The sequence below is a fragment of the Nannobrachium achirus genome, assembly GCF_963921795.1.
Source record: "Nannobrachium achirus genome assembly, chromosome: 3".
Classification (NCBI taxonomy): Eukaryota; Metazoa; Chordata; class Actinopteri; order Myctophiformes; family Myctophidae; genus Nannobrachium; species Nannobrachium achirus.
The window spans coordinates 59,516,475-59,540,400 of record NC_137812.1 but is presented as its reverse complement, the minus strand read 5'-3'; the positions used below and the strand labels follow the sequence as shown (position 1 = coordinate 59,540,400).

General features: G+C 40.2%; 1 protein-coding gene across 1 annotated transcript; it reads left to right on the top strand.

Annotated features, from left to right (window-relative positions):
* Positions 1 to 8,363: 8,363 nt before the first annotated feature.
* Positions 8,364 to 23,881, top strand: LOC308281440 (uncharacterized protein). Its single transcript, XM_080721617.1, has 12 exons — positions 8,364 to 8,486; positions 10,132 to 10,835; positions 13,192 to 13,372; positions 13,900 to 13,952; positions 14,244 to 14,409; positions 14,570 to 14,659; positions 14,764 to 14,847; positions 15,076 to 15,168; positions 15,260 to 15,340; positions 19,950 to 20,015; positions 20,774 to 21,016; positions 22,224 to 23,881. The coding sequence occupies exons 2-12, from the start codon at positions 10,629 to 10,631 to the stop codon at positions 23,078 to 23,080; spliced, it is 2,121 nt and encodes a 706-aa protein (XP_080577743.1). The 5' UTR covers positions 8,364 to 8,486; positions 10,132 to 10,628; the 3' UTR covers positions 23,081 to 23,881.
* The last annotated feature ends 45 nt before the right edge of the window (positions 23,882 to 23,926 follow it).

Below are 23,926 nucleotides of genomic sequence, written 5' to 3'. Positions count from 1 at the left end.
CCCACGATAAACGCCCGCGCAGTCCGGTGCGCATTTCCGAACGCACCCTTTCCCCACACTCGGACTGAAACACCAGTAAAAAACACCATCCCGTTTTGATACACGCCGTACGACGCAACTCTATGCGTATGACGCATATACGTAACAGCCTGTCACTTGTGTCACGAGGGCAGAGGGTTGGCTGGACTCTTCAATGAAGACCACGCCTACGAGATGAGAAGCCTGGGAACGAGCACGAGCAGCACATGAACGATCATAGTGAGTTACCCACTCGTCGATATTTCGAATAAATATAAAATAAAAATAATACAATTTAATAGGCCTATTATTAGCCAAAAAAGTATTACTGGTGGTGGACAGTAAATAATGACATTGATTGTTTGTTTGTTTGTTTGATTGATTGATTGATTGATTGATTGATTGATTGATTGATTAAATACTTTATTAGAAGTTTGCATAGGAATTGATTGAAGAGTTTGTAATTGAAAAAAAGTACAGTTTCATGAGCACAAATCACTGGTACAAGCCAAGGTCAACTAAAATCTCATTCCTTGGGCTACAAATGGCCCCAGAAAACGCCCACAAAACTGATGAAACTGATGAAAAGTGATGACTCATCACTTTTCATCACTAAACCACCTTTCCGGGGGCCATTTGTAGCCCAAGGAATGTTTTTTGTGCAAAACAAATGCTTGCAATGGATTCAGCATAATGACAAACCCCTAGTTAGACCCCTCACATCTATACTATAATTTTGCGAATGTCTGTCTGAGTGAGTGTCTGTCTGTCTGTCTGTCTGTCTGTCTGAGTGTCTGTCTGTCACAGCGTTTCTCCTCAGTGGCTGGAGCAATTGATCTGAAATCGCATCACCATTAGCATATGAACATACCTAACATAACTGTGAAGCCCGTTTGTCACTTTCACAAATCGTATGCTGTATATTAGCATTTTTATGGTGTATCTACTATCTATTCTACATCTAGCATGAGGCTTATCTATTCTGCATCTAGCATGAGGCAACATGTTTAACCAGCTGTGTGTGTGTGTGTGTGTGTGTGTGTGTGTGTGTGTGTGTGTGTGTGTGTGTGTGTGTGTGTGTGTGTGTGTGTGTGTGTGTGTGTGTGTGTGTGCGGGCACGCGAGCAGGCGGGGGGGGGGGGGGGGGGGGGGGGGATCTGCAAAAATCATGCAGATCCGTACACAGTATCTCTGTAGCCATTAAACGAAACGGGTATTTCTTACATTGATGCTCCTACATATTATCATGTAAGTACCAGTTAAAGTTACTTTCCATCCCTCATATACTGTGTGCACAGTGCACACCCCATAACCCACACACTGCACATCATTTCAGAGCTCATATCTTTGAACGGGTAAGGGCTAGTCCTACTTAAATACCCAGAAAAAAAATGTTTTCTGGGTATTTTCCTCCTGTATAGAAAGTCGATGGGAGACCGACTCTAGCGGCTGATAACATCAATTAAGCTGGGTCTCAGAAAGGGTTATCATACCAAAATGTAAACTAGAGACATGTAGGAAGTCAAACATGTAAAAAATGTACGGTCACCTTGGGTGGTACCAATTTTTGAATAATATATATAATTAATAATATAATTGTCCCCAGGCCTAGAGGGATCACACTATTACACTTATTGCTAACCAGCCATGGACCCCCTTGGAAACCCCTCAGGGACCCCCAGAGGTCCCCGAACCACACTTTGGGAACCAGCCATGGACCCCTTGGAAACCCCTCAGGGACCCCCAGAGGTCCCCGAACCACACTTTGAGAACCAGCCATGGACCCCCTTGGAAATCCGTCATGGACCTCCAGAGGTCCCCGAACCACACTTTGGGAACCAGCCATGGCTGTACCAGGCTGTTGTGAACCAGCCATAGAAACCCTGGGGGTACCCAAACCACACTTTGGGAACCAGCCATGGACCCCCTTGTAAACCCCTCATGGACCCCCTGCCTGCCTGCCTGTTGATCCTATTACTTGGATGTTAGACTAGCCTACAGCTTTTATTTTGAAGTTGTGTACCATGTGACTTGACACGTGGTCACGTGACATTCATGATGACAATTTCTTTCCTGGACTTGAAAATTGAATAATGGGCCTATTTTTAGTTTGTTGGTTCTAAATCAAATAATGCCAAAATACGAATCACACACTCAGAAATTGAAGCATTTTTCAGATTTTTTTGCAAGCTAGAAAATTGAAAAAATGGGCCCATTTTCTGATAGTTGTAATGGGGTAAAAAATCAAATAAACACATTTTTAAAGATGTTTTTCATTTGTTGGTTCCAAATCAAATAATGACAAAATACAAATCAAACACTCAGAAATTGAAGCATTTTTCTGATTTATTTGCAAGCTAGAACATTGGAAAAATGGGCCCATTTTCTGATAGTAGTAATGGGGTAAAACATTAAATAAACACCTTTTTAAAGATGTTTTTCCTTTGTTGGTTCCAAATCAAATAATGACAAAATACGAATCACACATTCAAAAAATTGAGAAAATTTGAAGCAATTTCCTGATTTTTTTGCAAGCTCGGAAATTGGAAAAATGAACCAATATTTCATTTTTTGATGGAGCTAGAATATCAGGCAATTGAAAGAAAATTGATTTTTTAAGATTCAATTCCTACTAAAAATCAGATTATACTTTAGTACCCTGGCCCTCCTCCAAGTCTGATAACGGGTAGTGTACTGCACTAAGTATTTTGTCAACTGATACTGCAGCTTAAAATAAAACATGGCTTGCCTTAAAATTGCATGAAAAGGCCCAGATAGAGGACTCTGGCGGACTATAATCAATGGCCTATATGCTCCAGGAAAAGGAGCGATAGGCTAGTAATAAGTAAGTAAGTATATGAATACGTGCTTTGGAAGGTTTGTGAGCTTGTCCAAGAATATCTTTAGCCAAGACATTATAACTAATCAAAGCCTTGAAATAACAAATATTGGCATACAGTCAGTATAGATGAACAAAATAGGCCAATTTAAAGGGCCTTCATACAATATCTAAAAAGAAGGAGAAAATTGAAGAAGGACTGGTTATATTAGTTACCAAAATGTTGATCCTTTAAAGAAAGACTGAGGTGATTCAGTGTGTGATTCATTTTAATTACTTTGTAGGTGTACTTTTACTCTCTTTTGTACCACAGAAGAGAAAAGAGAGTAATGCAATTTGATGTGTATGTTGCTCTCAACTTCCCTTAATACAATCTACATCTGCCATAATCTGTAACACCGGCTTGATCGTCAGGACCATTTAGGGGTTTAGTGTCTTAATATGATTAAAGAGTAGGCTACTGTATATCAAACATTTGGAACAGACGGCAAAAAAATGATGGGCATACTGGCCCTAGCATGTCCTATAGCTTTGTACATTCCTGTTTTGAAGCGGAGAGAGTTCGACAAGTGACCGTTGCCATCTTTGATAGGGATGCCTGATAGGGATGATCTTTGATCATGGATCTCTGCGTCCAATTCTGTGTCCATATTTAAGAGGGTGGAGCTGGTGGTATAGTCCTACATATTGCCATGCCTCTATCCTGATTGCTGTGGTACTTTATTATCTATTTTACTCTAAATGGGACCATCATTTACACACACTACATAATATGATTTAGTGAGGAAAATTGAAATTAAGTATTTAGAACATTTTCATAACAATGTTTTTTAGGTATTAATCAAGTGAGTACAATTATCTTCCCATAGACTATACAATCACACCTCTGAGCAATCAGTGCCTTCTCCTGTTGGCAATTATAAGATAGAATAGTTGGCTTAATGTTTCAGACTGGAAGCTGGATTTTGACCTCTATGAGTGACAGACTGCACCATGAAATTCCAGTCTTAAAAGATGAGGCAAACACTTACAGCAGTCAAAATGTTGGTGAGGAAATGTAAGAAAAAACTAATCACACTTAATGCTGGTTTTGGGTGTATTGTGAAATACTTGGTGACGTTTGATCGATGACTGAGCAAAGAAATGTTTTACAGTTTTAAGGTACAATATATATAAAAAAATCACACCCAATGTGAGGTGAGCGGTTGTCGCGCTTGCATAACGTCTTCAATTGGTAATTGGTGATGTAATACAGGCTACACACACACACATTGCTATGGCAAAACGCTGAGGAAAAAGACTAGGATATAGGTTTAGGATGTAATTGGTGATGTAATATGGCTACACACACACACATATTGCTATGGCAAAACACTGAGGAAAACACATTGCTATGGCAAAACGCTAAGGAAAAGTGGCTACAGATAGGTCTAGGATGTAACTGGTGATGTAATGTGATGTAATATGGCTACACACACACACATATTGCTATGGCAAAACGCTGAGGAAAACACATTGCTATGGCAAAACGCTGAGGAAAAGTGGCTACAGACCTGCACGCACAGCCACTCTATGGAGCGGTTTACCACCGCTCAAATATACAAATATGTAATTTGAAAACTGTAGGGAATAAAGATAATAAGAACAACTTTTTCCAGTTTGGTCCAGATTGTGATGTGTCAAGTTGGAAACTTTAACTGTTCCGCCAGTTTCTAAGACATCCTGCAGAAGAATAATCCTAACAAACCATATATATACAATGAATTGGCCAAACCTGTGATACAGTGAAATAAACATAATAACTATAGAATGTGGAAAGGTTTTAGCATTTGTGGCGGCCCAGGACTAGACAATGAAGCGTATAAGCTAGTAACAGCTTATACCTAACAGGTGCATCACTTTAAAGTATACAATACTTGCCATGTTTGTAGCTTGATTGATTGATTGATTGAAGAATTTATTAGAAGATTGCATAGGAAAAAGTTTCATGACAGTAAAAATCACTGGTACAAGGTCAACTAAAAGGAGATCCTAGTAAGCTTTTAAGCTTATTTACACAGGAACCACATTATGTATCTCATATAACATTGAAAGACAGACGAATAGAACACAGTACTTTGCATAGGATAACATCAATTACAAAAGCTGAAAAAAATAAAAGGTAAATAAAATAATCATAAGAAGCAGATATTTACAGTGGAAAAGGGGAGGTGAGTTTCGAGTAGCAGCCGCCTGTAGGTGACTTTTCAGATCGATTTTGAAGGAGGTTATGGATTTACTCTCCTTTAGGGCTTGCGGTTGGGCGTTCCACATGTTAGTGGTATAGCAAAAGAGCCAAAAAAAGGCTGAACGTGATTAGTGGAGCTGGTACAGATACCTTTGAGCAAAGAATAATATATTGCTGCTTAGACCTCTTAGAAAAAAATCTAAAAGAAGTTTTGAAAAAGATGACCGGAACAACATGTTGCTCTGGTCACCCCCTCTCTCCCAGGGTCAATGATTGCTCAGCTGATGACATCGGACTGACGAATCCTCCACTCCACATTGAAGCCCTTTGAGTTGTTAGGATTAGGACCACGGGGCTGCCTCACAATAACAAGGCGGGGACCACTGGCTTTGTCCAGGATGGTGCTCTTGACTCGATTCACCAAGCGATCAGGCCGTGGGGTTGCCACCAGACGATCGGGACGCGGGTTCGCACATGGCCGATCAGGATGTAGGGTTGCCACGAGCTTCACTCTGTTGTCTTCATATGCAACCACCCCCTCCTCAGCTGACTTCTCCTTTCCCTTGCTAGGACTGGTATTCTTGGTGGAGGCTGCCACCACTTCCTTCTCCACTACACCTGCAGAACTGTCCTCCAACTGTGTGTGAAAAGACACAGTGCCCTTAGGCAGCTTCTTGATGCGCACTGCATGGTTCCTTTGAGCGGACATAGTGTCGGGTACGACTGTGAACTCCACTTCGTCTGAGATGTGCAGCTGGCTGTCTTCTAGGACCTGGCTGAAGTGAAAGAACATCCTGGCATCCCGATTAACGCATGTGACAAAACCAAAGCCTTCACGCATAGCAGCGACCACACCCATTTCACGACTTTCCTTAGTGAAGCTGAATGTGTCAGGGAGGATTTCGATGTTGGTGGCTCTCTCCAACTTGTCTCTGCGGTCGATGGAGATGTTGAACTGGACATGGTCCCCTTCCAGGAGGGTCACCTTGGACATTGTGTCTCTCTGCCCGAACTGCAGGTCCTTGTCAGTCGAGACAATTCTGGCAGTGATGCGGCCTGGCAGTGGGTCGTTCTGGTTCTTGCTCAGAACTTTGGGGATAACCTTCGTGACGATGCCTTCAAACTGCTTGTCGCTGACGTCGTCGAACACCACTGTTCCCTGGGGGAGCAGCCGCACGTCAATGGCCACCTCTTTACCCTGTCTTTCTTCAATGGTGAACTCCACATCATCTCCCTCCTGCAAAGTCTCCAGATCACCTTTGAATTCACTGTAATGAAAGAATATCTCCTTAACCACGTCAGCCCTCTGAATGAACCCAAAGGCATCCTTGGTGGCAACCACCACACCCTGGCACCCTATCTGCTTCTTCGCCAGGTAATTGTTAGCAATGGTCTGCTTGATAGTCTCCATATCGAAAGCCGACCTTGGGAACTGTAAGTGGGAGTATAAAATGTCCGGGTAGCGGGTCGTACAATGTTTGTTTAAAAATTATCGTGCTTTTCTCTTTTCTTTTCCTTTTCTCTTTTCACGCGAAAACATCAGACCACACAGGCTGTGTTGTGGTTGTTTTTGTTTTTAAATTTCGTTTTAAGTATTTTTGGGAACAAACATTTGAGTCTGTGTGGAAGGGCTTATAATCTTGTGATTTGCCAGACTTATATAGGCCACAGCTGCAGGCTCCAGGTCTGGCGTCACCACTTATTGATGATGTATGCCTTCCCATACAGTATGGTGCTTTTCTCTATGGTGGGATGAATGGGTAATGGCAGAAATTGCAGATATAAAAGCTCACATCGCATCACGTCTGGTGTGGGCAGACAAAAGGAGGGGAGAGATACCCGATTACCTGGGGGACACCGCTCAACAAAATATAGGATTTAAGTGGTTATATTAATTAATTAATACTTAATATATATCTAATAATTAATAAACCCACCTGTCCAAAGGACTTGAGCTTTTATTAAAAAAAATCAGACAGTGTTCTATTTTATTGATGGAAAATACTGGACCGATGTTCTAATGTTATTTATCTGTATATTAGACGATTATATCCTACGTTACCCATTGAAATATGATGGAAGTTGGACAAATCTGTCAAAATGTAGGACTTATGGAGTTAACCATGAACTAACTCAAGGTGGCAATGTAACTCATTGGTTCTCCCGGCAGTGATGAACCAGGCAGAACGGCAAATGGACCCTAATGGGTATTAACTCAGAGAGTGTACAAATGGACCCTAACTGGTCCATTTGGTTCCATGTGGTGGTCACATATACAGAGCTCTGCATGGTCAGGCTCCAAGTTATCTTAAAGATCCTAAGGTCCGCTGAGCAGGGTCTGTTAAAGGTTCCAAAGACTCATTTAAAAACCAAAGGTGACATGGCTTTTCAAGCTGTTGCCCCCAAACTTTGGAATGCACTTCCACAAGCCTTGAGCTTTGCAGTCTCTGTTGACATTTTTAAAAGCAACCTCAAAACGCTATTTGAACAGGCGTTTGTTGTTGGTATTTGATTTTAATTTTGTATTTCTTAGTAACTATCTGTATAGCCTTTTTCTTACTTTGTTTTTATTGTGTTTTTTTTTACTTGCCTTGTTTTTATTGTGTTTTATTTTTCAATGCCTGTAAAGCACTTTGTGAGATCTCTCTGTAAAAGGTGCTACAGTATATAAATAAAATGTACTTACTTACTTACTTACTTACTTACATGTGTACACTCTCTGAGTTAAATTAACATTGATTTTATAATTGGGTTCTCAGTCTCAGAGATAGAAATGCGGTGCCATGATTAAATGGGGGTCTGTAGCCATAAATGCATGTCAAACTGCGGGATCTTGAAATTAAAATGTTTGGGGATCACTGCTAGCTAGAGCCATAAGAGAAAATCTTCTTTTATGGGGGCCACTCCCTGCCCTGGGCCTGGCATATCATTTCAAATGGGGGTCCGTGGGCTAATAAGTGCCAATTTGGGGGTTTTGACATAAAAAAATGTTTGAGAAGTACTGATGTAACTAACTCCATACGGTGGCAGTAATGCAACACAAAGAAAAAGAAAAAGAAGTACCCTGGGCCCAGCCCAGAAGAAGATAAAGCCAAGTTATGCTTCGTCGCAAGACGGTGTCTTGCGCCGAAATCAGCAGCCCTACAAGCTCACAACGCGTCCCGACAACGCTGCTTTGTGAGCTTGTAGATCTGCTACTTTCGTCGCAAGACACCGTCCTGCGACGAAATGTGAATGTAGCTAAACGAGGAGCAGCCTAGCCTAGCCTAACAGACCAGTCAATAGTTTGTCGCTCTGCTTCATATCCAATATAAAGCTTAATTTAACGTATTTGTGCTTCTTGTGGGTTATTAAAGATACAACAGAGAGCCGTCGAACACGGCAGCCTTTACACATGCTTGAGGTAGACCGCATTCACGTTTTGTCACTATAGCTGCACGTCCATTAATTTAACGTTCAATATTACTATGGCATACATTGCTAGTTGTAAAATATAGCTGCTAAATAGCGACTGCAGATTGACCAAACTGTTATAGAAATTATACCTACCAAGTGTTTAGCGATAACATTTACTTAATTTGCTCCGGATTAGGTTAACGTTATAATAATTGCTTTATTGTGAATAACGGGGTTTGTATGTTTAAATGCTAAGAAATTGGTTAGCTAACGTTAGCTAAATAGCTAATGGTTTGTCAATAACCACAGCTGCATTCAAGAGAACTCAGGATGTTGAAAATTTGATGTAGGCTATTTTAGATTTAAGGGACAGATATGGTTTTGAACATATACATGATGGTCTAATTCTCATTTCTCACCTATATTTGTAAAAGGATCCCTTGGTAATAATCATTATATGCCTTAATACATTATTATTACACAGCAACCCCCACACACAGAATGTCCTTCTAATGCGTGAGGGGGTTGTTGTGATTACTTATTTCATTAATCTTTCTTTAATGTTTATTTTGTTTGAAAATGAAATATCACTTTAAGGAATATATTAAGCTTTATTAACTAGAGATCCTTTTAAATAGTTTAATATAATACATGGAAATATAACAATAATATTAAAGGGTATTTTACTTTAAAAGGCCTTTTTGTGCACCCCAGACAGTTTTTAAGATTCAATACTTAACAGGACCACCCCACAAAATGTGAATATTGTGTAAAAGTGCATTTTCTTCTGTAATATAATAATCCTTTTTTAAACTTTCATATTTTCTAGATTCATTGTGCATGCAGTGAAATATTCAAAACTGTTTTGACTTTATTGGCATAGAGCTCGTGAAAATCAGAAATATCTCAAAATATTAGAATATTCCTTCAAAAGAAGGATTCATAATACAGAAGGGTCAAACTTCTGAAAGGTTGCACTCATTACTTGGTCTGGAATACTTTTGAACAGTTGTGGCATGAAGGTGGTCAGCCTGTGGTACTGCTGAGGTGTTATGGAAGCCCAGGTTTGCTTTGATATCTGTGTGGTTGTCTGGTTGAGTCTGGTGTGTCTCTCCTCTGGACAACAACACAGATTCTCTGTGGGGTTCAGGTCATGCCAGTTGGCCAGTAATACCATGGTCAGTAGTACACCAGTTTTGGCTCTGTGGGCAGGTGCCAAGTGCTTCTGGCTAAAGGAAATCATCATCTCCATAAAGCTTGTCAACCTATGGAAGCACAAAGTGCTCTAAAATCCCCTGGTAGATGGCTGTATTGACTCTGAACTTGATAAAACACAGTGGACCAACACCAGCAATACAATGCAATGCTCCACAATAGATTTTCAAGAGCTGTACGCCATACAAATCTAAATTAAAACAAAAGAAATGGATACAAATATTTCACTGCATGCACATTGCACAATGAATCTAGAATATATAAAAGTTAAAACAAAATATATATATATTACAGAAGAAAAAAATGAACTTTTACACAGTATCCGTGACATCCATTAAAATGGATATCAAATAAAATATTAAAGTGAAATACCCTTTAAAATAGCCACAGATGTTTTTGCTTCATTGTGTCCCTTTATTTTCCCTCAAACTGCCCAGGTTAGAGCTCTGCTTGCGCTTCAAAGGAGGACGAGGGAATTTCAAGGGTTCATGTCAACACCACTGCCCAGCGGACACTAAAGCATAGTGACTGAATCGTCATGCTGTGGAGAGAATCTTTGGCTACTCAAAGTGTGGGAAGTGCATAGTCTGCATATAGTCAAAAGTCCCATGTATGTCAGTGTTTTCAGGAATCAGGTGGCCCTGGACAGAAGCGTTTTAGTCACCCTCTCTGTCTGGTCTATTTCACCAGATGTGCAGGAGAACCACATGCACATGTAATGAACGCAGGTGGAAAGCCAACCACTAGCCTAAAGGGGAATTCCATCTAGGCCAGGGGAAATTCTAGGCTTCTGGTCATCACGCAGTACTCCTCCTGCATTGTTAGTGGAGCTTCTCAGAGTCCCAACCAGGAGACGTGGCTGTAAATCTTCACTCAAACACGGAAGAGAAGCTCATGCTGTGCCTGTGAGAACACCATCATCCAGAAATAGAACATGAAAGCCCACGAAAGGTCAAATGCAGGCAAGCAGTACCAATGTTCTGACTATGGCAAAGGCTTCTCTGGGAGGGCTAACCTAATGGCTGACCCACAGCCCCGCCCAGAGTGCTGTGCTCAGGACCAGAACGCAGGTGATGAGCAAAGTACGACTTTGTGTGGAGAATCCGAGGATCAAAATGGAAAGACAGCATCTGGCCACCTAGTAGGTCGACATGAATTTACTATACACAACACATCGTGGATTTATTTAGTCATGAAGAAAATATGAATTCAAAAGCAATTCAATTCAATTTTATTAGAGTGTCAAATCATAACAAGTTATCTCAAGACACTTTACAAAGGCTAAAGAGCCGTGAGAGAGAGAGGGGAGGGGGAGGCAGAAGGGGGGAGGGAGGGAGAGAAGGGAAAGGGTAGGGGAGGCAGGAAAGGGGTAATAATACATTTTATTTGTAGCACACTTTATGTTTGTGACAAATCTCAGTGATACAAGCAGCTCCTATATTTCCTGTATGGTAGTGGTTCTTTAAAGATGGGGTGCCATGATCTTTCCCCCTCTAAAACATGATTATCAACTATTATGATTATACTACTTTTTTCCAAAAAAGTGTACAGAAAGAGTTATAATTTGTTTTTTATGTGGCCACACCCACCAGTTCATTAAGTATGCCTGGTTGTCATGGTGAGAAGTTAGCCACACCCACAGTTTTGGGTGAATGGTAATTAGGGGAGGGGTTGATTCTATGATGTAATTGTATCTGTGTTTTTGGACCGGCACTTTTGACCCACAAGGTGGCATCCTCCAGGAAAAAAAAACTAATAGAAGGGGAATACACAATTGCTCATAACAACCACACCAGGGGGTCTAATGAAGTACTGTCAAACTCCTAGACACATGAAAAACAGAAAAAGTACAAAACTAAGGCACAGCCTCTTTAAAGTACCGGTTCCCAATTGCAGCTGCAATGCTTTGAAAATATTTTGACCTACCCTGACCCCACAGACCTCGTTGTGTTGTCTAGAAACAATGTGAGCTTCAACCGCTTTTATTGGTTCAGAAATTAAATACTTTTCTGAAAAGTAGAATGATTTGCTCCTCGGAGCACAGGTCTCGTCTCCGCCAGGCCAGGTAGTAGAAGTCAATCTTAGGCGATCAGTTTAAAAAATTGTACCGGTCTGTCTTGATGACATGACTAGAGATTTGCATGACGTTTTTGGACCTTGGGAAAGCTGTACAGAGACGGACGGAAGGAAACATGGACGGACTGACAGACAGCGTGTGGTGGAATCCTGAATAGGCTCTGTGAACTACATGACTGTAGTTCCCTTTCCCAGAGGGTGGCATTCCCATTACGAGTACAGTTTCTCAGTTTCATTTGATTGACTCAGCAGTAGATTTGAACCTTAAACACACAAAACCTTAATTTGTGCCAAGACAAATAGAGCAAGACTAGCCTGGCATGGCCACATTGGCCAGACTAATTATTATTTGTACTGTCAGATTCCTCAGGTTTCCAGGCTAGAGCAGCCCAAATGGATTTTACTTCCCGTATCTGTGTGAAGTTACGTAGGTGGTTGCCCCTTCAGAAGACCAGAAGGAGTTTGGAGTTTATTCATTCCAATTGGATAGCGAACGTGAACACAGCTTCTTTAGCCCCATGGTCACTGAACTAAATGTTGGACCCATTCTTCATAAGCCACACAATTGAACCAACATTCTGATACTAAAATGGCTTTTTTCAGAGAGACAAATCAGGAGAAAATCTACTTTGTTTTCAACCATTCTTGGTCCCAGCAACACACTCTCATAAGATCTAATTTAGCACCAGTAAACATTGGAAATTGGTGAGATCTGCCGTCCACTTAGTCAGGAGACCGCTTGGGGTGGCAGCGGTTCAGGAGGTAGCGCGGCTGCTTGGAAATGAACAGCTCCCGGAGGAGCAGGTTGGTGCCTTGCGTGGTTTCCTCCACCATCGGTGTACCAGGTGAATGTAATGCACATTCTAAAGCACTTTGGATAAAAGTCCTATATAAATGCGCCACTTATTTTGTGTACCGTTTCGTCCCAAGTCGCGAAGCGTGGGTTGGGCTATCTTTCTAAATTATCTTTGATGGCTGTTTCAAATGAAACCCAGAACAGGAAACGGAAATGCCACCTTCTCGTAAAGGGAACTACAGCCATGCACAGACTGTAGTAATTGTCTCCACCAGGCCGAAGGCGTGGCCTGTTTTCATATTTCATCCTGGTTGTATAAGATTGACTTCTACTACCTGGCCTGGTGGAGACTGTATAGCTCCAAGGACGAGGAGCACATTTTCAAGTTTGATATTTATACATTGATTCATGGGTCACAAACATCCTTTTGCTTGGCACTCCAAAAAAACTAAAATTTAGATTTGAAACCATATCACATTCAACATCTGCCTGTGAAATGTAGTATATATTTTTAGTTTTTAACAAAGCCTGATTGGGTTAATGTAATCTTCAACTATGAATGTAAAACAGTCATTGAAGTTTTATTTCCAACAAATGCTGAACCTGGTGTTTTTTATGCAATTAGGGTTCTGGCGAATTAAAACAGATGATTCCTCAAGATGTGAAGATTGTACCAGGAAAAGTGAAGGATGAAACACTCCATCTGACTGTCAGGCTGCAACAAGAAGAGGAGCAGCAAGAGGAGAGAGAAGAAGTCATAGGTGGTTTTATCAACTCTGATGGTGAAACCGTTGAATGGGATCCAAGTAAGTTGTACAAAGAACTTCAAAACACTGCATATCCAGTGGTGGAAGAAATACACATTCTCACAAAGAAAGGACAATGGCTATTATTTCATGTAATATTCAAATAGTAGGCCTACATTTTCATCAAAGTGATGAATCGGCAAATTCATATTTCAAATGAGATTGTTGCGCATTTCATTCTTCTGCCTCAGAATGGGTTTGTGTTATTGTATGAGTATTTCAGAATCATCCTCGTTGTATTTCAAACAGAAATCTTCTTGCTTGCGAGTGATGATGTGGGGATGTGAGCCATGACCAGTAGAGTCTTATTGTCTGCCAGTTTAGCTATAAAATGTATCACCATACATTGTTATGTTGTACTGCTATAAAGGACTGCAGAATTTGCAGTTTGGACAATTTATGGTTGAGATAACCTGCAAACTAGGGCTATGTAGTGCACTACACAGCATTTTGTAAGAATGTTTTATTTCATGTCAGTACTGTCTAATATGACGTATCTCATTATCTGCATGATTTTATTGTGATAGGCTGCTGTGATAACACCGAAGACTCTCAAACAACACAAACCACTACTAGCAAGGTAACACTTTAAAAAAAATAATAACTATAATCCTGTAATTCTTCAAGTGAAAGTAATCGATTGCTGTCATTTTGACAAAGGTTTCTCACTCTGATTCTATCACTTTAATGAGGCAGTTATTAATTTCCTGTAAATCCCAGCAGAATCTCAATAGGACTTTAGGCTCTAACCATTTTAACATTGGTGTCCCTAATTGGGCATGCCAGTATAGGCAAATCTTTTCAACGTGTGACTGCACTGCAATAGGACATACAGAACAGTATATGGTTAATTGTTATGTTTTGATTCCAGGGTGACGGCATTCCCTCAGTGTCCTATCAGGAATGTGCTGACCAGAGGGCCAGCAGCAGTCCAACCCTCATGATGGAAGTCACATCTGAGGGTGAAACGGGAGCTTCGGAGGGAGGAGAGAAAGAAGAGCGAGTAGTAAAGATAACCGTTGCTCCAACATACCAAGGTAAATAAAGTTACAAATAGCAGTGGTTAGAATTAACACTTTTAGGCCTAGATAGCACTATGTTGACCCTGTTGCTTGCCAAAAACAAATGTACAACTGAAGTATAAATTGGGCTTTAGACGTATTGGTTTGCTGAAGCCTTTCCTTTCACTGTTAACAGGAAAGAGACGTGGCAGGAAAAGGAAGGCTCCGGCAGAAATTGTGGTGTCTTTGGACACCCCAGAGGAGAAAAACGTTAGTCCATATCCCGGTGAGAAAATGATTATGTTCGAGAGACCCAAGCAGTGACTACAAGATTATACAGGGGTAAATGGGAGAGTCTGTGAAAACATTCCCATATTTTTTGTCACGTAGGGAGGAGAAGTAAGAGGAAGATACCAGCGGTACCAGTACCAATCACAGTAGAAGATGAAATTGATCATTCCAGCATCAGTCCTGGTGAGTGTGCCTTTTTACACTTAAAAAGATAAACTCTGACCATATTATTGTTTTTTCCGACCATACCGATTGTTTTTCGGTGCGATATTCAAAAAGCTCTGATTATTGAATGATTGCTTCTGTGACAAAGTTCTGCACTTCTGTGTGATCATATCGATATCGGCAATAATAAAAAACAGAATTTTTATATCGCACACCACTAATTGAAACTCACGTTCAACCTTGTAGTTAAAAGATATTCCCGAAGAAAGAGGGCATTTCCTACTGCAGTGGTATTCTCACAGGGTGAAATGGGCTCAAAAGCTTCCCCACCTGCTCCTGGTAAGAGCATAGAAAAAGTGTTTAGTACAGACATTACAGCCTTAGTTGTGCCATTTGTGTTTTAATTTGTAATAATATTTCTATCAACCAGCAAAGCGACCTTACAGGAAGAGAATTACCATTCCATCTAAAGCACTGGAAAAGGACAGCACGACTTCTGAATCTGTTCCTGGTAAGAGCAAATAAAATGAAGAACATACAGATAAGTCAAGGATAATACCTGACTATCTGTACACTGAGGTAACCATTTAAGACCTGTTTAATACATCGTCTTATTATGGTGTCATGTGGATCTACATGCTCACAAAGTGACACAAGTTGAGTTTGTAGATAGATAGTGGTAAAGACAGACTGCCATTTACAATAGACTTTGGAAGATTTTGGAAACATATTGCTTATATGCTCAGAATAGTGAGTCCAGGTTAAAAGTGGTTAAAGAATTTGAATGGATGATGCAAGGAATACACAAAGGGGAAGGACATTATTTATTTTTTCCTGGAATAATTCACAATGCATCGATCTTAAAGATGGTGATTCAATTGCATTCATTTGGATTGTTGGAATCAATTTCTTTAGATATATTTTTGAGTGAAACACAGGAACCTGTTTTATACCCGAGTCTAGCCAATAAAAACAAAATCTAACAAGGCTTAGTTTCTGACACAATATTATCTGCACTTGGTCTCTGAATGTACAGTAGAGTACAGTATGTGTTAACATTAATGATAATGATAATGAACTTTATTTGTATAGCACCTTTCATACATACAATGTAGCCCAAAGTGCTTTACATACAAGTAAAATACAATAAAATAAAAACAGAAACAGTGGTGTTAAAAAAAATAGAAAGAAGTCATTGAGGGCAAAAGGAATAACAATAAGAAATAATAAAAGGAAGTAAACACAACAACAAAAAACTGATTTAAGTAAAAGCCATATTAAAAAAGTAGGTTTTCAGCTTAGTTTTAAAAACACTGAGAGAGCTTGCCCTTTTAAGCTCCAGAGGTAATGTGTTCCATAACTGAGGGCCATAAACCCAAAAAGCGGCCATACCAATGGCTTTATGAGGACCTTTAGGGACCTCTAGTAGAAGAGCAGTGGAGGACCTAAGCGTTCTTGGTGGAACATAAAACTCAATAGAATCACTAATATAGGAGGGTGCCAAGTTATTTAGTGCTTTAAAAATAAATAAAAGAGCTTTAAATCAATTCTAAAAGATACAGGTAACCAATGTAATGTAGACAGGACTGGACTAATGTGATCCCTTCTTCTTGTGTGGGTTAAAATTCTAGCTGCTGCATTTTGGATTACCTGAAGTTTTCTTATAGATTTTTTGGTTAATCCTGTAAAAAGTGAATTGCAGTAGTCCAGCCGGCTTGTTATAAAAGCATGAGTAAGTACTTCAGCATCATTTTGATTTAAAAATGGTCTTACTTTGGCCATGTTCCTTAGGTGAAGAAAGGCTGTTCTCGTGACTTTGTTAAAATGAGAATTAAAATTTAGGTCAGAATCTAAAATCACGCCCAGGTCTGTGACTTCTTTTTTGACGTGTCCGGCCAGAGGTCCAAGCATGGACTGTATTCGTTCTCTCTCAGACTCAGGACCAGTGAGGAGAATCTCAGTTTTCCCATCATTTAATTTTAAAAAGTTATGGGCCATCCAGAGGTGGATGTCATTTAGGCAGGAAATTAGCATACTGAGGGCATTGGGGTCGTCTGGTGAGATGGATATATGGAGTTGCGTATCATCTGCATAGCAGTGATAGTTGATTTTATGGCTTCTGATAATGTGGCCAAGTGGCAGCATGTATAATGAGAAAAGGATGGGTCCTAGAATACTTCCTTGGGGAATCCCATACTGACTCTCAACTGGATCTGATTTAAGATCACAGAGAGAAACAGAGAACTGTCGTTGAGACAAGTACGATTTAAACCAGTTCAGGACCTTACCTGAGAGACCTACCCATTTCTCTAATCTATTTATTAAAACGCAGTGATCAATTGTGTCAAATGCGGCACTTAAATCTAAGAGGATGAGAACAGACACTTGATTTTTATTACTTGCCATTCTAAGGTCGCTGACTACTTTGAGTAGCGCTGTCTCAGTAATGTGCTGGGATCGGAAACCAGATTGAAATTTGTCGAGGATATTATTATTTTGAAGATGATTGAGGAGTTGATTAAAGACTATTTTCTCAAGAACTTTACTGAGAAAGGGGAGGTTGGATATGGGTCTGTAATTGTTAAGATCAGTGCTGTCCAAATTGGGCTTCTTCAGCAGGGGTTTTACCAGAGCCATTTTAAAAAGTTTGGGAAAAATACCTGATTGGGTGGAAAGGTTTATTATGTTAGTTGTCTCTAGGGAGAGACAGTGGGAGGTAGCTTTGAAAAGCTTGGTTGGGATGGGGTCTAGGGCACAGGTACATGACTTCATTTTTCCTATCAGGGTGCCGACATAGTCAACACTGACAGGCTCAAATGAAGTCATAGAGGAGACTGGCCCTTGACCAGGGAAATCCCAGTGGGTGGCTAAGGGGGGATTTAAAATTACATTTTGAGTAGGGTTCATTATTTCATTTCTGATATTGATGATCTTGTCTCTAAAAAAGAAAGCAAGATCATTGCATTTCAAGGCAAGTGCTTGATCATTTACTAGTGTAGCTGGCATAGGATTTAAAAGACTGTTGATAGTGGAAAATAGGACTTTATGATTATTTTGGTTTTTATTTATTATGGTAGAGAAATGGGTTTGCCTAGCCTTTCTGACAGCAATGTTATATTTTTGTAAGTGTTCTTTAAAATTTTCAAGGTTAACATCTAGTTTATTTTTTCTCCATTGCCGCTCTGCTTTGCGGCAATTTCTTTTAAGCTGACAGATGGCGTCATTATTCCATGGGGTTTTGTGGGTTTTATACCTTTTCTTAATTTGTAGAGGAGCCACGGTATCCAAGGAGGATCTCAGTTTGTCATTAAAATAATCTACAAAATTATCAACTGAGGTCATGTTTGAGGGAGTAGGAGTACTCATTAAATTAGAAAATTTAGCTATGGCTGTATCATCAATATTTCACTTTTTAAAAACAGTTTCAGGGCGGTTTCTTGATGTTAAAACTGTGGCATTAAAAAATATACAGCAATGATCAGAAACAGGAATTTCAGAAATAGATGAAATGTTAATATCTATGCCCTTTGTGAAAACCAAATCTAATGTGTTTCCATGTTCATGGGTACTGCCAGATACATGTTGGACAAGGTCAAAGCTTGCAGTAAGGTCCATGAAATCCATTGCCCTAGAATGGACCAATCCCCAATCACATACACACCCATTGTAACTGTTAAAATGGGTGTGTATGTGATTGGGGATTGGTCCATTAGTGCAGTCATTAACATGAAAATTAAAATCACCATTTAAAATCAATTTATCATAGCTGGTAAGGACAATAGACATCAGATAAAAAATGTGTATCATATTTAGGTGGTCGATAAATGGTAACAACAAGTACACACTGCTGCGCCTTTATGATTATTGCAAGATATTCAAAAGTAGGGAAATCCCCAAAGGTGCATTTAGTGCAGGTGAAATCATTAGAGAAAACTGTAGCAACTCCACCTCCTCTTTTCTCCTGTCTAATGGAATATAGGAAACTGTAATTAGGTTTATCAACAATGAATACATCCATCGTTTACTGTATGTATATATAAGTGTATATGTCACCGGATATAAGAGAACCAGCACATTCGAGACGCGGAGCACTCGTGATGCGGCACGGGGCGGAGCAAGCGGTCGCCACAACAACGTATTCCAGGCGGTGCGCCGCTCTATTGTCCACGACACTGCGAGCGGCTACCGAAGCCCCCCTGTATCCACGAAGCCCAAACGAGTTACGAGGCCCCCCTGGGTCCACGAAGCCCCAAGCGGCGCGAAGGCCAGCGGACCTTGGTCCTGCTCTTCGCCCCCGAGCGCCGCAGGCGCGAGTGGCCGCGAAGAGCGGGCCAGGGCCGCGCGGCCGGCGGAGCGCCGCGCGAGTTACGAAGCCGTGGTGAATGCAATCGTTATATTTATGCCCAGGCCGTAAGGCCTGGGCAAGCGCACGTTAAACGCCCTGTCCAAGTGACTACAATGGAGCTAATGGCTAGGCTAGGCTAGGCTAGGCTAGGCTAGGCTAGGCTAGGCTAGGCTAGGCTAGGCTAGTAAATAAAGAGTAAACACTTCCGGTCTGCGGCGAGTTCAAAGCGTGACGTAACTCTCTTATCCAGTGGCTGACGTCGCCATCTGGTGGTGATTAGTGTGTGGTGAACGTCAAAACGAGTGCTCCTGGACAACTTTTCCTGGTTTCTTGAACATACTGTAACATATATACGTATGACTTAAGACAGAGGTTTGGTGTATAATTTGTATTGTCTGTATTCCACTAATACGCAATACATCAGTTTGTCCAGTTACATACAATGTATTTTTTAAACCTAAGTTTTGAAATCAATTAACTATACCAACAATAATCAAATTGAATTCAAATTTATCATGGAGAAATTAGGCATTGCATGAGCATTGTTTCCTAAACAATAGTAATTGAATCAAACCGTTCTGAGGTTAAGAGATTTAAATCCTTACATGGAATGCATCCAAATAGTTTAAAGTAATGGTAAAATTTCACTCCACATACAGTACCATGGCCGCTTGTTTGCAGACAGTGGTCACTCATGGGCACTCCAGCATGTTGAATTGTGTTCCCTTGGTTGGTTGTTCCCAATTCATTCTGTTCATTCTTTTCTTTAACACAGGAAAGAGGCGCTACACAAAGAGGAAATCTCTTACACACACAGATGGAGAAACAGAAAATAATACAGGTATGTATTAACCTTTCTGGTAATCTCTTACTGCTATTTAGAATGTAGTAAAGAGCAAATACTTTATGTGATTAATATTTTTGGGATTATCCTGTTTTCTGTATTATTCTAAAATGCATTAAAGGGATATTTCACTTTCAAAATAACTTTTTGTCATTTTATCATCTTAGCAGGCTTTTGGGAACACCCAGGACAGTTTTTGAATTTCTTCATTCAGTATTTAGATATTTGATATTCATTTTCCCCCATTTCCCCCTTCCAGGACCTTCCTATACAAACCCATTATAACTTCAAACTCCATTTTAACCATGATAGATTCAATTAAAACACCTGTCCTTTTTTCTGGTGACTCCTGACACCCTCCGAATACGTGAGCAGGCCGTGTTTTTTTGATAACATTTTTCATTGATTTCTATTCATCTTTTGGGGAAATTAAATTTACAATAAAATACAATAAAATATTATAAAAAATAAATGAAAAAAGTTATCGAAAAAAAAAAAAAACATGGCCTGCTCACATATTCAGGGGGTGTCAGGAGTCACCAGAAAAAAGGACAGTTGTTTTCATTGAATCTATCATGGTTAAAATGGAGTTTGAAGTTATAATGGGTTTGTATAAGCCTGATTAGACGATAAAATGACAAAAAGTTTTTTTGAAAGTGAAATATCCCTTTAAATTACAACCTACTTCTGTGTTAAATAATTAAGTCCACACCGTTCTTTTTTTTGTTGTTGTTTTTTTACCCCCCTCTGAGCAGCCAGTAGACGCCCTGGCAGAAGGAAAATCGCTGCACCAATAGAAATACCACCAGAGCTCCTGAAGAAGCCCAGAGAGAAGTTAGAGTACCACTGTTCAGTGTGCGGGAAAGATTTTCCCAATGGATACAAGCTAGAGAGGCACGAGTTGACGCACACCGGAGAGAAACCTTACCGCTGTTCAATCTGTGCCAGGGGTTTCAACCAGAAGGGAAATCTCAAAACCCATTATAAGGTTCACACAGGTGAGAAATATCTCTACTAGGGATGGGACGATACGCGATATTATCGTTTATCGTGATGAAAAACACTCACGATAATGGTATCGTGGAGATTTAATTTATCGTGATATCGTCCTCCGTCGTGCACTGGGATCAATTCACCTTTTATCTGCCGAGCTGCATATCCGGTACCACTTAAACCCTCTATATTATATAATATACATACTTGATAGTCTTTTTTTTCTTCACTCTCTATCAAATGTCTTTGGCAAAAAATTGCCGATCTACAAGCTCACAATGCGTCACAGTGTGATGTGAACTTGTAGATCTGCTATTTTTGGGAAAATGTTACACCCCAGGATAATGGATTTTGATTATCGCGATAGTATCGTAAATCACGATTTCTTTTGTCATAATAATCGTGATATGAAATGTTCATATCTTCCCATCCCTAATCTCTACAGTGCAACTTATTATCACATTGCCATTTACAATATTTCTACCTGACTTCTACCAATTGTTTTTGCACATTATATATGCCTTTTTTCTTTAGATCGTTTCGATCATTTAGTACGGTGGTTCTCAACCTTTTCAGGCCGCGACCCTCAAAATAATCATATTTTAACTGGGGACCCCCCCACCCTGACGAACACTAAGAGTTGAGGCATTACATTTAGTATAACATGGTTTGATTGTGAAAATAGCAGATCTACATGCTCGCAAGGTGTCGTGAGCATGTAGATCTTCTATTTTCACAATTTCAGCCTCTAATATTTGACAATTTGGATCATGTTTAATTTGTAATTTTAGAGGTATTAAAACGTCCTTAAATTATCACTTTAGCAATGTGCATATATCCTCTATACACTTAAACGTTATGTGGGTTTGTTTGCTGTTGAGAGAGAAAACAATGTTTCACATTAAGCTAATCCTCTGATTATCACATTGCCATTTACAATATTTCCACCTGACTTCTACCAATTGTTTTTGCACATTATATATGCTTTTTTATTTAGGTTTCGATAATTTAGCACATCCAATCATTTAATTAGTATTTGATTTGGCACAGTGTTCTCAGAGTTCAGTGAAATTATCTTATTATTAAAATAAATAATTGCCATAATGGATCACATGCACTGGGTGCAGATCATTTGTTTGTTTATTGCTTGACATTGCACAAAATGTGAAGACGGCGAAAACAGCATAATTTGTGTCCTTGTTTTTTATGTAGGCGGTAAAGGCATCAAAGACTGGTCTGGTGACGTTGATCCCATCATGACAGGAGGAACCCCTGATGCTGAATATGTGGAGGAGCCACCAGAACCAGAACCACCCAGAAACGAGTCGGCTATACGTTGTCTGGAGTGCGGAAAAGAGTGTGAAAACCTCTCTGCCTTACAAGCACATCACATCACGATGCATGCACAGGCAACAGCTGACACGCGTGAGGTTGATTCCAGAGAAGTTCCAGTGCTACTGCTGTATGCCTGCCGTTACTGTCCCTCGCAGTTCAGCAAAAAAGAGCAGCTGGAGGAGCACACGAAAACTCATGTCAAAGAGAAACCCTACCCCTGCCCTGATTGTGGTAAGCGGTTTATCACGGAGAGTTATGTACAAATACATCAGCGCCTCCATACTGGGGAGAAGCCGTTCCTCTGTTCCCACTGTGGGAAAGGATATCACACGGCTTCGTCCCTCAAGCTGCACGAGATGCAGCATTCAGGAGTCAGACCGTTCGCCTGCTCCCTTTGTGGGAAGAGTTTTCGCATAAATTCCTATCTGCTGGCACATTACCAAACCCACATCAAGGATAGACCTTTCCTCTGTAGCGTGTGTGGGAAGGGCTATGCCAGAGCCGAGGAACTCAAGGTGCACCACAGGCTTCATACCGGAGAGAGACCGTACCAGTGTGCTGTGTGTGGGAAGAAGTTCAGCTATCGTCAGGGTCTGAGACAACATCAGCGCACTCACGCTGGAAGACGCGTTGGTCCCACGAAACAGCTTGGTAGACCCAAGCAACAGGCCAGGCAGGAAGACACGGAAGACTCTGCCACGAATGACACAATACATAGTGCAATGGTTTTGTAAACTGTGGTTTAAAAAAAAACCAATTATGCTGGGGCTATTAATCTAGTCCACTTTTCTTTTGCATTTATTTCTTCGTTGTCTTTTGAAGAAATGTAAATTCATGTAGTAAGTTACTAAAGTGTATTATTTTACCATAATACATAGACTGACAGAAATGCTCATTTTTGAGTGGAAAGATTCATTTGGTACATGACTGATGCAGTGAGCAGTGAGGCAACAAGACGAACAAGTGGAACATTTCTCTGAACAAGTATTTTGCCTTTAGATTCATAGAGGACTGTATATAGCCAGACACTTCCCCAGTTTATGCCTGTTCACTGTCTAGTGAAGTTACATGTAAATCTGATATAGTTCTGTCTTATCAGGAATGTGATGACAATGTTTTGGGGTAGGACAAAAAAGATACAATACATTGTAGTATGCAACATATACGTACAGTAGCTGCAGACATACAGTATACCCACTTAGACACAGACAGGGTAGAACACATGATCTCCTGGCGGAGATAACAAAAAGATTACTGAAACATTTTGGTGGTTCATTATCTTTCCAACAATTCTTATAAAAAGCCTCAGATTTTGTTTGTCAAGTCAAACAATGAGTAAAGCAGGGTTGAATCTTTCATCACGGTTCATGTATGTGTACCATTTGAGACTTGTGTGTTCTGTACAAAAAAGAGGACAGAATGAAATATGTGTCTTAAACTAATACCCACATGTCTATGTTGTGAACTTAATAATTTAGATGTCCATTATGTTCATTTTGAGTGCCTTTATACCTTGCATGGCAAATTATATTCACTGTTGCCAATTATGCACATTACCTTTGTTATGTTAAGATCCATAC